Raw genomic sequence first — 14,831 nt, forward strand, 5'->3', positions numbered from 1 at the left:
CACGGTAGGTTCGGAGCCGAGTGGAGCCGAGCGGAGCCGAGGCCGCCCAGCCGGGGCCCCGCCCGCCGCGCGTCCCCTTCCGCCCGTCGGCCCGTCCTGGACCCAGCGCCCTCGGCTTCCCGCAGAGGCCCGCACAGAGGCCGGAACCAGCGCCGCGGGCTGCCGGGGCTGCCCGGGAGATGAAATGACAACTTCAACTCTCCAGGTACTGGCCTCGGGGGCCTGGCGGGGGAGGCCGCGCCGGGAGGCCCGGCCGGGCCGGCGCCGGGGCCGGGGCCGGGGCCGAGGCCGCCGCCGCCGCCGCCCGGAGGCCCCTGGCCCAGCCCAGCCCGACCGGCGCCGGCGAGGAGCATGGGCTCCCAGCCTCCGTCTGGGCCCCGGCCCTCCGCCCCTGCATGCCTGGGGCCCGCAGCTGGGGAAACTGAGGCCGCCCTGGACTCGGCCATTGCCTGCTGCCCACCCCCCCGGAACCCTCTCGTGGTCGGCGGTGAGCCCCCACCCTGCTGCAGGCTCGGACTGTGAGCCAGACCGCCTCCCCCCCGGGCCCCTTGCCCTCAGCCTACCTGGGGAAACACAGCAGGTGTTATACCCTGCCTGGAGGCACCCGGACTGGCGCGGAGCCTGGTTCCGTCGTTTTACTGCTGGGGAAACTGAGGCCCGCAGAAGGGAAGTGACCTGCCCCAAGGTCACCCAGGGAGTGGGGGTAGGGCCAGGATTTGAGGGGATACCAGCTGGGGCTTAACATGACTGCTTGACTTCCCTGCATGCTGCCTTTCTGGACTCTGGTTCTCTGTCCTTTAACCTGTTTCCATTTCATAGCAGAGGGTCATGAGATCAGGCTCCACACCCACCAGTTGACTTGCCCTTACCCATTTCTTTGGCTTAGGCAAGTCACTTCACCTCTGTGAACTTCAGTATCCTCATCTGTCAAATGGGTACAATAAGAGAGGTGCTACCTACCTCACTAGGATGTTTGGGCAGAATATACTGTGCAAACCTCAAACCACTATAGCCATGTGAAATGTTATTGTCATTCTCCACCCTTTGGAGGAATTTATTATCAAGAGATACAGTGGGGAAAACAGGTTCATCTATTTATTGATCTTTACTTCATAAAATGACAGTCTTGAAATGGTACTTAGGTACTTGGTCTACTTTTATGTAATCCTAGATATACCGACTGACATATAGGCTCTGTGACCAACCTTTCTGTTGTTGCTCTAGTCACATTTCTAAGACTAATTTGAAGGGCCCTGCATTGGTAGAGGGAGTTTTCTCATGTGCTAGCTCTATAACTATGAAATCACAGGGTCAGTCCCTGTCCCTAGATTGGCTAAAAACACCCAGTAGAAATTTCTGTCCCAGCGCATTCTGACAGTTGTAAGAGCCAGGCTCTTGTCATTAGTGTTTGCTAATTAGCAGCAGCAAAAAACAAGGAGAGGGTCCTGAAAGGTTGTCTTTGAGGCGCTTCATCCAAGAATACTGAAAACTTCAGTATGCTCCATGAAAAGACTAAAAGCCTAGTGATAGCAGCAAACATTTTCTTTCTCACTTTCCTATTTTTTAAAGCTGTTGGATTGGTTTGCCACTAACTAAAACTGATTTCTTCAGTCTGTTACATTGCTTGGAAATGTATCTTTCTGAAGAGCCTCAACAACATTTGCTAATGCCTTAGCCCCCAGAGATGGTGGACTAGGAGCACTATCACTTCATTAGAGATGAGGTTTTAGTTGCCAGTTGTGATTTTGTAATCCCCATGATTAATGTTTTTTCTGCTAAATGCTTTCTGCCGCTTGTAGAGAATTAAATCATGAGTTTTTACAACTCGACTTTGGAACATAAAGATCCTTCATCCTTTAAAAATCCCACTTGTGGGGTGGGGGATGCTGAAATTGTGTATTACACGATTCTTTTTTATAACATGTATTGTGTCTTGCAGACAGAAAGACAATTCTTGTGTTCTTGCTTATTGAACTCTATTAGAAATATTCCCACACTTAATGTAGGATCTCAGGAAAACTCTCCTGCTCCTCTTTGCTAACCAAAGGAAGCTGATTTAGTGGAGCCAATGGAAATGAACAAAGTTCCCTTGAAATCCACACAGTGAGGCCTATACATGGACATGCGGCTTCTCTGAATCTCAAAGCACTGGCTGCCCATTTGTTTCTGGAAGCAGTATACTTTCTGGTCTTCATTCTAAACCACCTCATGGTAGTGGAGGGTCAGGGGAGACCAGATCTTCTGTCGGAGGCCACTTTTTTTTTTGGAGGTAGTGGAATTAAATGGTCTAATAACAACCAAGTGACTCCTCTAACCTCTTGTAAGTCTAGTCTGGGGCTTCAGCTCAGGTTTCTTCCTGCTGGAATCCAGAGAGGAAAGTGACTGTGAAATCCCAGCTAACTGTGTATATTGTGGAGAAGGGATGACTATCTTCTTTTTTTAAGTATTTTATTATTTTCCAGTTACATATAAGGATAGTTTTCATCATTTGTTTTCACAGGATTTTTAGTTCCAAATTTTTCTTCCATCCTCCCTCCCCACCCTCCTCCCCAAGATGGAAAGCAGTCTGATATAGGTTATATATGTACAATCACATTAAGTGTATCTGCATTAGGGATGACTGTCTTTTAAAGCCTCTTTTTGATGGCTGGGAAGTGGTTGGCTCTCATGGCCTAAGACAAATGAAGAAGTCGGCCTGTGACCGAGTGCTTTCAGGATCTGTTTGGGAGCCCTGTGTCATCTTGTCTTTCCAGAAGGCCATTGATCTGGTGACGAAGGCCACAGAGGAGGACAAAGCCAAGAACTATGAGGAGGCGTTGCGGCTCTACCAACACGCCGTGGAATATTTCCTACATGCAATCAAATGTGAGTCAGGGTGGGGCCCTGAGCTGCCGTGGGCACCTCCCACAAAAAGGAGGTGACCCTCGAGGCTCACTGTGCCATTGTTGGGGCGGCCCTTTTACAGATGAGGCGCACAGTGACAAAGCGAAGGAGAGCATCCGGGGGAAGTGTATGCAGTACCTGGACCGGGCTGAAAAGCTGAAGGATTACTTACGGAATAAGGACAAGCAAAGCAAAAAGCCGGTGAAAGAGGCTCCAAATGACAGCAAGGGGTGAGTGTCTCGGTTCAGAGGGGTTGAGTCAGCATGACCAAGAGATTCCCAGAGCTCCTGAGGACAGATTTCCTTTTCTTGAGTTGTCATCTAATCAAATTAGGTAAATAATTTAATTTAAATACTCTAATAAAACCAACCAGCATCTGTGTAGTGCCTGGCTGTGGTGTTACAGCTGAAGAAGCTGGCAGGTGGCACATTCTTTGTAGAAGGCGCATTGTCCTGACAGGTCCTGATTGGGCGGGCCGGTGCCCCAAGTGAAAGGCCTTTCCCAGAGGAAGGAAAGCCTGGGAGCAGGCCTTTCCTCCAGGAGGACAAGATTGGGCAGCAGTGCTTGGTTTTGTTTTTCCCTCCATAGCGACAGTTGGCCATGGACGGGAGGGAGCCTGCTCTCTTCCTTCCCTGCCAAAGTCTCTAGAAGGAGCAGCATGGGATAGTGGGTAGAATCCCGGGCTTGATGCTTGCTGTGTCACTGACACTGACCGGCTGATTGCGTGCTTGTTGGTTCATCTCTCAGCTTGTTTCCTCATCTGTAAAATGGGGTAGCAATCCTGCCTTATGTATCCCCAGGGCTTTTGTGATGTTTCCATGAGCTAATGTCTATAAAGTATTTATTGAGTGTTGGAGCTTTGCAGTCATGCTGCTTATTGTGATTTTGTGCCCTGAAGAGCTGCACCCAACAATAGCAGATCAATTTTTCAAATCGGCTCTTACTTCTTATGAGGATGGAGTCGGCACCTCTCCTGTCTATGAGGGGAAAACAAATCTATAGACCGCGACCACATCCATTTGTGCCCAAAGGTTCCCTGAGGCCTTTGGGCGGAGGGTGCCCCTGATGCAGCCACTCATGGCATTGCCAGAGGATTTCTCTGGTTCCTCAGAAGACTCTTCCTCTTCTTGCCCACCAAGCAGCCAAGCACTGGACCTTGCTTGCCTAGAGCCCCTTGCGGCCTGCATGAAGTGTCAGCTTGTGACTGTCTGTTTCATTTCCACAGAAGTGACAGCGACAGTGAAGGAGAGAATCCAGAGAAAAAGAAACTGCAGGAACAGCTGATGGGTAAGTGGTAGGAGGCCCCAGGGGTCATCCCCTCGGCCCTTTGCTGGGCCCCTCCTTAGGGAGCTCTGCTTTTTTGTCACAGGGGCCATCGTCATGGAGAAGCCCAACATTCGGTGGAGTGATGTGGCTGGCCTGGAGGGGGCCAAGGAAGCGCTCAAAGAGGCTGTCATCCTACCCATTAAGTTCCCGCATTTGTTCACAGGTGAGGCTTGAGCTGATTCAACCCAGAACATCAAAAACAAAGCTGAAAGTTACCAAGAAGAGATGAAGACTAGACCCTGTTCTAGCATGCCAGAGGCCTCCTGATCCCTGTGTCCTGGCGATTAGAATAAGGACACATAACTAGCACCTGCTGATCAGTTAGAGCCCTCAGGGCCTGGCACTGCCCATCCCCCACCACCTTGATCCTGGATATGTGTAGTAACCTGACTTCTTAGCTGACTCCTGATCTCGTTCAACCACAGGAACAGTGGCAGCAGGCTTTTGTTACTAAGTGACCTAGAGATGGCCAGGCAGGGGACAGGATGAAAGGGCCCAGCTTTGGCATTAGCCCCCTTGGTCATCTGAGTCTTGAATCCTTTGCTGCTCACCCACTAGTTTTTCATTTCCTCTTGTAGGCAAGCGCACCCCCTGGAGGGGGATCCTGCTCTTTGGACCCCCTGGCACAGGAAAATCCTACCTGGCAAAGGCTGTGGCCACAGAAGCCAACAACTCCACCTTCTTCTCTGTGTCCTCCTCAGATTTGATGTCCAAATGGCTGGGGGAGAGTGAGAAGTAAGTCGGCAGTCAGGCCACACTCCCTCTGAGCTTGCTGGAGCCGGTGAAGCCGGTGCAGAGCCAACCCTCCCTTTGAGAGCATCAAGTCCAGCTCTCTGGTGGATCCCCAGAAGCCATTTGGGGGTGGAGAGGGCTGGGGTGAACAAGAGCAGTCATGTTCCATCTGAAAAGCTCCTGGCTTTTCATCACAGGCTCGTCAAAAACCTTTTTGAGCTGGCCAGGCAGCACAAACCCTCCATCATCTTCATCGACGAGGTAGATTCCCTCTGCGGCTCTCGGAATGAGAACGAAAGTGAGGCTGCCCGGAGGATCAAAACGGAGTTCCTGGTCCAGATGCAGGGTGAGTGCTGAGAGGAGCCTGGAGGTCACCACATGCACGCCTTCACTTTACAGGAGAAGATGCTGAGGCCCTTGGCGTGGAGGGAAGGGGCTGTCCAGAGGGGTGGAGCAGCGGCAGAACTCATCACCTGGATTCCAGAGCCAGCCCACCCTGCCGCCCCTGCATCTCTTCTCCTTGGCCTTTCCACCTCAGAATCTTTATCCCCAAATCCCTGCAAGGCTGTGCTCCTGGTTAGCCCTGGGACAGCAGGAATGCACAGCCAGGCCTGCCAGCAAGAATGCTGCTGAGCCCACCACAGGCAGAGCTCTGGGGGGGCCACCCCACACAGAAGGACAGCCAGCTCCCTGTGCCGGTGTTCAGGGTGACCACAGAGGAGAATCCACGACTTGATGTTTGGCCTGGAGCAGGGCACCCTGCTTCATGGGGACTCCCACACTTGTCAGCCGTGCCCCCAGGAAGAACGAGGTGACCACAGCTGGCTTTTTAGGGAGGCCTTCGAGGCTGTGGGGATTTCCTTGTTTTTATTTTATTTTTAAAGAAATATACGTAGGATTTAATGTAGGTCTCAATTCCCTATCTAGGATTCTTTCTCCTCTGCTCTCCTGCCTCCCCTCTGTCCACTCTTTAGCCTTTAAGTAGCCCTGGTGCTCGGGCACTTTGTCGACTGGTTGTCAAGGGAGACGTGAGGGCACGCCCTGGCAAAGCCCAGTCGTGCTTGTTGTGTTCCCTCTCTGAGAGGCTGATGAGTCCATACCCTCTTTTCTTCTGTCCGCAACCACGGACTAGAGCCTGTTCTCCCTCCAGGAAGTGCTGGTAATTGGTGTTTCCCCAATAGTCTTCTGCTCACAGGCTCATTTCCCAAAGACGCTGGCTGGCAATAGTCGTGTTGTCATGGTCATCTTTGTCTCCCTCTTCCTTTAGGGGTTGGGAACAACAACGATGGTACCTTGGTCCTGGGAGCCACCAACATCCCTTGGGTGTTGGATTCTGCTATTAGAAGGAGGTAAGCATGACTCCAATTTCTCTGAAATAGTCCATCTGGTCAGTACCAGTTGCTGAATCCATTCTCCATCTCATAGTCAGTTATATATGAACTGGCCACCTTTGACTCTGTGGTTATAACCTGCACGGTTCTCTCACAGTTTTTCTGTGTCTAGTCAGGGCAAGCACAGCCCCTAGGTGGAGCTCACACCTCAGAATCCACAGCTCTGTAGCCAGGATTCTTAACCTGTTTTGTGTCAGGGACTGTGAGAGGGTAATGGATTTGGGGATACCCAGAGGCCCCTGCCTCTGGATAATGTTGGGATTGATTGAATTGACTTTGCTGATTAACTCATTTAAAGTTGACTTGATTGAAGCCACACCTACCTGAGAGCCTGGCCCTCAGCAGGGTGTGTTCTCTGAATTCTGACCTCAGCACTTCTGCTCATGGACCACCCTCCAGTCCAATAAACCAGTAGACTTGAATGTTGCTAGCCAGTTAGCTCTGAGCAGTGTGGAAGGGCCACCTCTCCTCCTTGAGGAAGCTTCCATTCTCAGGCTCTTGGAAGCACTCATGGAGGAAGAAGCAGGCCAGGCTGAGCTCTGGGCTAGATAGGCCTTTTCTTAACTTTCTGAGCCAAGTGGTCTCTCTACTAATATTTAGTATGCTTTAATAAATGCTTAATGCCCCAAACTGGTGCTAAAGCTTCTAATTTATAAGTAACAAATATATTAGTACCCCAGCTAATTTTCCCTAAACTTGGGACAGAAATAAGGCGACCACATATAGTTTTATTCGCCACACAGGACCCCTTCACGGTCTGGGGAAGATGATGAGTCCCTCAGAACCACACTTTTAAAGGCATAAAATAAAATACAAAGAATTACAAAGGAATCCAACTATATTGAAAGAATATAGTTATCAAAATATTAAAAACAACAACAACCGCCATTCATGGGCTCCTTGAAATCTACCCACGGCCTGGGTCTGTGGAGCCAGGGCAAAGAACTTCTGTGCTATAGGAAAGTTTGTTTGTTGTTCTCGTTCCTTTAGAAGGGATCCATTCAACCAGTCTCTTACCTCCCCCACAGAGGTTCCCTTGGGCTAGTGTCAGTTATATGCCTTTGTTTGACAGAGTGAGTAATGTCGCTTTGGCAGGCACTGGTGGCCATGAGTGGCTAGCTTTTTTACCCTACTGTCTTGGTTTAAGGAGTTGGGGAGACTCTTGATGGAACTTCCATACTTCTCTGTAGCATCCATTCCTCTGTAATTGACTCTCTAGGTTTGAAAAACGAATTTACATCCCACTACCTGAAGAAGCCGCCCGGACCCAAATGTTCCGGCTGCATCTTGGGAATACCCCGCATAGCCTCACCGAGGCCAACATCCTTGAGCTAGCCCGGAAGACAGATGGCTACTCAGGAGCAGACATTAGCATCATTGTGCGGGATTCTCTCATGCAGCCTGTTCGAAAAGTGCAGTCAGCAACACACTTCAAGAAGGTAGGGTAGTCAACTGCACACCCTGGCAGGGCAAGGAGAGCATGAAGTTTACCAGGCAAGCCTTGTCACCTTCCTTTTTTGTACATTCTGGCTTCCAAGGAGAATAGGGTGTATGTCCCCCCTCCAGGGCCATGGAACCATATTGCAGATGGCATTGCGGGGCTTGGGTTTCAATTAGTTGACATTTTAAGAGACATGCTGGGAGGAAAGTGATTGGTTAGGTAAAAATACCAGCTGGATCTTCTTCACTAGTGGGGTTTAGTGGATTGGGATGAAGGAGGTGGGTTTTAAAACAGGGAAGTGAAGATTTAGGAGCAGGAGAGTAGATGTATTATCAGCCAGAGAGTCACCTGGGGGACTCCATCCACCAGTGCAGACCCCTGCCTGTCTTTATCTCAGTACGTCATCATTCAGGGGGTCATCTCTGAACAGAGGTGGGGGATGGGCTTAGGCTTCTGAGGAAGACCGTTTTTGGACATGGTCAGTAAGGAAATCATTTTGCTTATTACATGTATTTGTAAGAGATTTTGCTTTTCTTTTTCGATGGGGGGCAGCTAGGAGGACAAAATAAAGGGATATTCAGTAATTTTTAAAATAAATTTTAAGAAACTTTTTTTTTCAGGACAATTGGGGTTAAATGACTTGCCCAGGGTCACACAGCTAGTAAGTGTTAAGTGTAAGCTAGGGAGTTGCTTGGAGTGAATGGAGAAGTTAAATGATTCACTGAAGCTCGCCTGGCTAATCCACATCAGAAACTGTATTTGAACCCTTGTGAACTCCCAGCCTGAGATCTTTTTCCACTGTGCTTTGCCAGCCCCTAGAGATTAACTTGTAGCTTCCTCAATGTCTGCTTCCGGACTGAAAAGCTGTCGTCATTAGACAGCATAGCCTTCCCATGAAGTTGATCTCCCTGGATGACTTGACAGTCTTGACGATGTCATACACAAACAGTATTATCTTAGAATTATTGTTTTGCATTTTCCAGCCCCCAAATATTCTTGCCACAATAATTTTTATTCTGTCTGGCCAGAATCTATAGAAGAGGGGCAGCTGGGTGGCGCAGTCGATAGAGCACTGGCCCTGGATTCAGGAGTACCTGAGTTCAAATCCGGCCTCAGACACTTGACACTTACTAGCTGTGTGACCTTGGGCAAGTCACTTAACCCCCATTGTCCCACCAAAAAAACAAAAACAAACAAACAGAATCTATAGAAGAGTAAGTCTTGATGGGCTGGTAGGTCAGGGCTCCTTATGTCTGGTTTGGTTCCAGGTTCGGGGCCCTTCTCGCACCAACCCTGGAGTCGTGATAGATGACCTTCTGACCCCCTGCTCTCCAGGAGACCCTGGAGCCATTGAGATGACTTGGATGGATGTCCCCAGTGACAAGCTGTTGGAGCCTGTGGTGTGCATGGTAAATAGTTGGATAGCCAGAGTACAAACCAAGAACTCTCCTCCCTTCACTTCCCTGAAACCACTGTGTCCTCTTCTGAACACAGAACCACCGGTAATGGGGTTAGCCCCTTGGCCCTTCTAGCTTACACAGGAAAGGGTCTCACTGTGGAGAGACAGACTGCGCAGTTTTCTCTCACTCTATTTAGCATCAGACCTCTGTCCAAATGATTCCATTTGAGCTGCAGAATTTGACTTTGCATACAATAGGTATTCAATAAGATATTCATCAACTTGGTTTGCTAGGGTTAGTTCTGCCTACCATGCCCTCTCTCTGCTCAAGCAGGCAAATGACATTGTGGTGGGATCCATTAATAACTTCATGATATAATATGAAGCTATGAGGCAAGACAGCCTCCCACCCCAGGGTACAAATTCCAATTCACTCAGTCCTGGAAAACTTCTTAGCATAAGGGGCCAAAGATCCTCTTCAGCTTGGCCTGGGTCCCAGCTACCTCTTCTTTCTTTGCAGTCAGATATGCTTCGGTCTCTGGCCACCACCCGACCCACCGTCAACACAGAAGACCTTCTGAAAGTGAAGAAATTCTCAGAGGACTTTGGACAGGAAGGTTAAAAGCTTCTGTTGGGGTGATGGTGAGGGGGGGAGGTTGATCAGGGGAAGTCCCCAGCACTTCCTCTCCCCGTGACAGCAGCCAGACAGGGCCCCATGTGGCTAATCCCAGAGTCACCACAGAATCCATTTTGCTGTCTGGCGACCAGCTGGGAAGCAGGGAGGATAGGCTTCTCCTGCCGCCTCAGAGACACTGGAGCACAGCGGGCACTTGATGGAGCCTGGCTTCTACATGTTTCCTCCTTCCCAGATGCTCACTACTCCTTTTCCTGACTCTCCCTGTCTTCTGTTTTGTTAACTTTTTTTTTGTAATTATTCTAAATTAATGCTGCTTGGATTTTTGTCTTGTTTATAAATAAAAATAAAATCACCCAAAAGCTTCAGGGAGTGGAATGATCCCATTCCTGTAGTGGTCAGCGCAGCCAGCCCTTTCTTCCCCCTTTCTCTTTATAGCCGTGTCCTAGTTCTTGAGAAAAGGCCGTCTGAAAAACGCCCTTTGGCTCCTCGTCCTAAATATTTCCTGAGATCGTCAGGAATCTTGTGTCACTTTGAGGCCGGGTAGACACGGACTTGTTTCTTCTGTGCAGGAGGAGGCTATGACTTCTGCAAATGAAAAGCTATTCAAGTCCAAAGAAATTAGGTCTGTAGTGAAAACCGTTGGCCCATTTTTCACAGCTGCCTTTTCCTCTTTCTGCCTGTGGGAACAGAATGCTGTTGCTGCACTTAGAGTCCTCCTGGAAATGGCCTAATAAACCTTTTTCCCCTCCTGAGCCACCTGAGTGATCTCATGTCTCTAGCGCTTCCTTGAAGCTACTGGTAAGCTGTCCTTTACTTCCAGCAAAGAAACTGAGTAACTGATTCTCCACCCAGCAGATGGGAAGGGTGGGAGTCACTTGGATCAATATTAGGAGGCTCATACTAGCCTCAGAGGTGATAATCATTCTCTTTCAGCATGGTATTCTTGAACCGAGGTTCCTCTAGCTAGAAGATTCCAGGAGCGTGTCATCTGGCATTAGTGTGGTTTGGGTTTTTATTTACAGGGAATATGCTTTCTTAGAAGGTAAGGTGTCTTTTCCAAGTCTCTTGATAGAGAGTTTCATCATACCTTTAAAATCTGAATGGTGAAAAAAGGAGATTGTCACAAATATTAACCCCTTTAATGGCTATGGTATCTCTTTTGGGGCCAGTTTAAATCTGTGTTATTCCATTGGGTAAAATGAGATGGTGGGTGAGACAGAGAAACAGAATCAAGTTTTTTGTCAGGAAAAAAAAACCATAACTAGAGCCATCTAAAAATTGGAAAAGACTAGGAAGGATTCAACAATCCAATTTAACAAATACTTATTTGCAGATCTTATGTGCCATTTTATTGCTGTTATATTTATTATGAGTAAAAAAATTTATTTGTTACTATTAACACATTTGTTAGGGAGTTCTTAAGTCTTCATTGGACTAGTTGGCCTCTGAGGTCGAATTCAGCTGTGATTCTGTCAGTGTAGGGGAAGAGTCTCGACAATTAAAACTCAATGCTTAACCTAATGGCTTTCTAACTAGAGATCCTCTAACTAGAGATTAGTGTGTCTGCACTCAGAGCAGCAGCCAAGAAGAGCCTTTACAGCCACATGGGCCGGATTTCATAGACATGCTCTCAATGACAGCTGACTTTTGTAAATACTGAGACAAAAGATGGATTCTGTGGAACTCTCCACTGCCTGTATCTACTCCCTGTATTTCTGTTACTATGTTTCTAAACCTTTTCTGTAGTTTTCTCCTTACATCACCACTATCTGCAGCTTTCTTAGGTCAAAAGATTCCTCATTACTCTTTTTTTTTTTTGTCGGGGCAATGAGTGTTAAGTGACTTGCCTAGGGTCACACAACTAGTAAGTGTCAAGTGGCTGAGGCCAGATTTGAACTCAGGTCCTCCTAAATCCAGAGCCAGTACTTTATCTACTGCACCACCTAGCTGCCCCTCCTCATTACTTTTGACTTAGAACCAGTGGCACGTCTCAGGCATACATAAGTCTGATGGGTGCTTTGGGTGACCACAATTCTATTCACCAGCTGTCAACTGTTTCTTTGAGATGGTTGTCTTGCCATTGCTCCTTGTCTTTAACCTACACAATTAACCCTTAACTTAAATGTTGACCATTAAAGATTTCTGAGGAACAAATGAGACTGGTCTGTCCATTAGCCAACTCACTTTAATATAGTTGGCTCTATTCAAAAGATTTCATTCCATTAAAAAATCTCCATACTCTTCAGTTGCATAGCCTCTTCCTCCCGTACTCTCCCTTCTTCCCTACACATGGCTTTATCCTAAATTAGCATCCCTCATTGGGTTGGCTTTCCATTTTCTAGGACTTCTGTCAGATCAGTGTGCAAAGCTGGTGAAAACTACTTGGAATTCTTCCCTTTGGTGACACGGAAGCCATTATTGCAAGAAGCACTGGAATGATTACAGTGACAAGGAGAATAGTGTCTTTGTACTATGGTATATCCTTTCTCCTTTGGGATTTGGGAGCAGCACTAATTCTGAAATGTCAAATCTCCATATCAGCTTCATAAATCAAGGCCTTACCTAATGAAATGAAAGACAAACAACACCCTGACACCCTTCCCCCACATCCTACTCAACCAGTCCGGATTGGCCATTGGAGTTTACCAGTTTTAGCCTTGCCACGATGACCCCTCTAAGTTCCAGTGAGCATTACAAATTATACCCTCCCTTCCCAAAATCAGTGTCACACTGCAATACCAGTTTATTCCACTGGACTGCACCCCTCCACAGGTACCTCCTATTGAATGGCAGAGATTTCTGGGGAAGTCCTAGTACATGTATAACCTCTTCCCCCTCTTTGCTTCGGCATTGGCTGTGCTCGCCTGCTAGAAAAGCATTGCCAACAACTAAGGTCACTGCTGACTCTTGAAAAGAACTGAGGTAAGTGTTGTCTCAGGGAAAGGGTGAAGGCACTGTGGGAAAAATGTGATGCAGTTCTGCCTGACCAACTGGTTTGCCGTCATTAAACTCCAATGGCCTGAATACAGGTCTAACCCTCCATATGGAGAAAGGTAAGTCATATAGGTATATGCTGAAAAAGAACATGAACAACAGCTTTTGGTAAAAACGATGTTTGCAAACAGTGTAAAAAATGAAGACTCCTGAGACATTAGGTAGGGTCTGGCTGCCCACCTCATAGACCTGCAGCAATCAAGCACTGCCTTCTGTGGCCCTGCAAGAAAGACATCATTCAGAGGGAAATGATCCCATTATGGGCAACAGTCTTACTGAAGCAAGAATTGGCCCTAACCCATTTTATCAATTATGCTGTTATTCCTAAAAAGGGAATAGAGCCTTTGAGTCTCTGCACAACACTTATGGCTAAAGCTCAATGTGGAGTGAGAAATGCTGATCTCCCTGGACCTTGACCCTGTCCAGAGTCTGTGATTCACATCTATATGGCACTAGGTTTGCAAAGCACTTTCCTCACAACCACCTTGAGGCAGGGAGTTATACAGATAAGGAAACCATGACTCTGAAGTTCAATGACTTACACAGTACCTAGGATCTGTACTGAGTTCTGACTAGTTAAGCTCTTTCCATTAAGCCATACTTGTTGGGAAGAGGATCATCCCCCAACTCATCATCCAAGTACTGAATGGCCATCAGTGAATGAGCCAGAAGCTACTAGCCGAGCAGCAGAAAAGGGTGGCTTCAGATCTGGGGTTTCTTTGGGTTGATGTTACTTAAAACTTAAAAGCAGGCAGCTTTAAACCTATAAAAATGTACAGGCTGGGTGAGTAACGGAGTTTGACGTTAAACATCTGATGGAATGGGGACAGGACCACTCGGTCTTATTTGAGCAGTTTGATGTTAACAAGCCCTTTGTAGTTGGGCCCCCTGGCAAAACAGACTTCAGTTCAGCCTTAGCATCTCTACCATGTTCCCGCAGTTTTCTCTCTAGCAGTTCAACCTTACAGGATCAGTGTCCTTTTTCTTGGAAAAAAAAATTAACTTTGTCAACTAGAATGTAAAAATGAGGGCGATCAAGTAAGGGGCAGATCCAAGACTGACAGCCAGGTCTCCTGGTTCCTGGACTGGCACCCTGCCCCTCTACTCCTCAGGAGGCTGCTTGACAAATCAGTAATAGTGGGAGTGGAGTGGCTCCACCAGAAACTCAACCTGCTTAAGAACTTTAAAGTGTTTGATAACCATTTCAATGTAAGTGGTTTCCTTTGTATCCAATGTATTTTGTGTTTTGAAAAACCTCCGGAATGATGCCCAAACCAATAAGCTCACCCCTTATTTTGCAATGCTACTATCCCCATACATTCTCTTTCTCCACTTCTACTTGTGTGAAGAAAGACATGAATTCATCCTGAGATTTCACAGTAGCTAGGCTTTGGTGAGATTCTATGCTCCTCTTTCCATCCCAGGTGTAAAAAGAGTTTAAAATCCCAAGACTGAGAGTGGGTCACCAACAGGACCACTTAAGAGCTAAAATGGCCAATTATAGGCATTTAAATCAGGCTATTTGTAAAATGCACTACAGTTGTTTAGTCATGACCAGTTTGGCGCTTTGGTTTTATGGGTCTTGTAAAAATAATGCAGTAACAAGTCATTCCCCTATTGAGAAATGGACAAAGGATATGAACAGGCAGTTTTCAGATGAAGAAATCAAAGCTATCTATTGCCATATGAAAAAATGCTGTAAATCACTACTGATTAGAGAAATGCAAATTAAAACAACTCTGAGGTACCACCTGACACCTATCAGATTGGCTAATACGACAAAAAAGGAAAATAAATGTTGGAGAAGTTGTGAAGCTGTGGAAAAATTAGAACACTAATTGGTGGGGTTGTGAGCTGATTCAACCATTATGGAGAGCAATTTGGAACTATGCCCAAAGGGCTACGGGACTGTGCATACCCTTTGACCCAGTAATACCACTATTAGGTCTGTATCCCAAAGAGATCATAGAAAAGGGAAAAGGACCCACATGTACAAAAATGTTCATAGCAGCTCTCTTTGTGGTGGCA

General features: G+C 47.4%; 1 protein-coding gene across 1 annotated transcript; it reads left to right on the forward strand.

Annotated features, from left to right (window-relative positions):
- On the forward strand, positions 1-10,561 carry VPS4A (vacuolar protein sorting 4 homolog A). The gene is made up of 11 exons (XM_043981134.1): positions 1-205; positions 2,754-2,865; positions 2,966-3,113; positions 4,109-4,170; positions 4,253-4,372; positions 4,788-4,944; positions 5,139-5,287; positions 6,209-6,290; positions 7,552-7,771; positions 9,042-9,182; positions 9,693-10,561. Exons 1-11 carry the CDS (start codon positions 185-187, stop codon positions 9,792-9,794), a joined length of 1,314 nt encoding a protein of 437 aa, XP_043837069.1. The 5' UTR covers positions 1-184; the 3' UTR covers positions 9,795-10,561.
- Positions 10,562-14,831: the final 4,270 nt, after the last annotated feature.

This window comes from Dromiciops gliroides, chromosome 2 (genome assembly GCF_019393635.1).
Source record: "Dromiciops gliroides isolate mDroGli1 chromosome 2, mDroGli1.pri, whole genome shotgun sequence".
In the NCBI taxonomy this organism is placed as follows: Eukaryota; Metazoa; Chordata; class Mammalia; order Microbiotheria; family Microbiotheriidae; genus Dromiciops; species Dromiciops gliroides.

Excerpts from the sequence above, each read along its gene's own strand:
- VPS4A (XM_043981134.1), top strand. The coding sequence starts at position 185 with ATGACAACTTCAACTCTCCAG. Across the intron at positions 5,288-6,208 it reads GTTCCTGGTCCAGATGCAGG|GGGTTGGGAACAACAACGAT; the intron begins GTGAGTGCTGAG and ends CTCTTCCTTTAG. Across the intron at positions 6,291-7,551 it reads GATTCTGCTATTAGAAGGAG|GTTTGAAAAACGAATTTACA; the intron begins GTAAGCATGACT and ends TTGACTCTCTAG.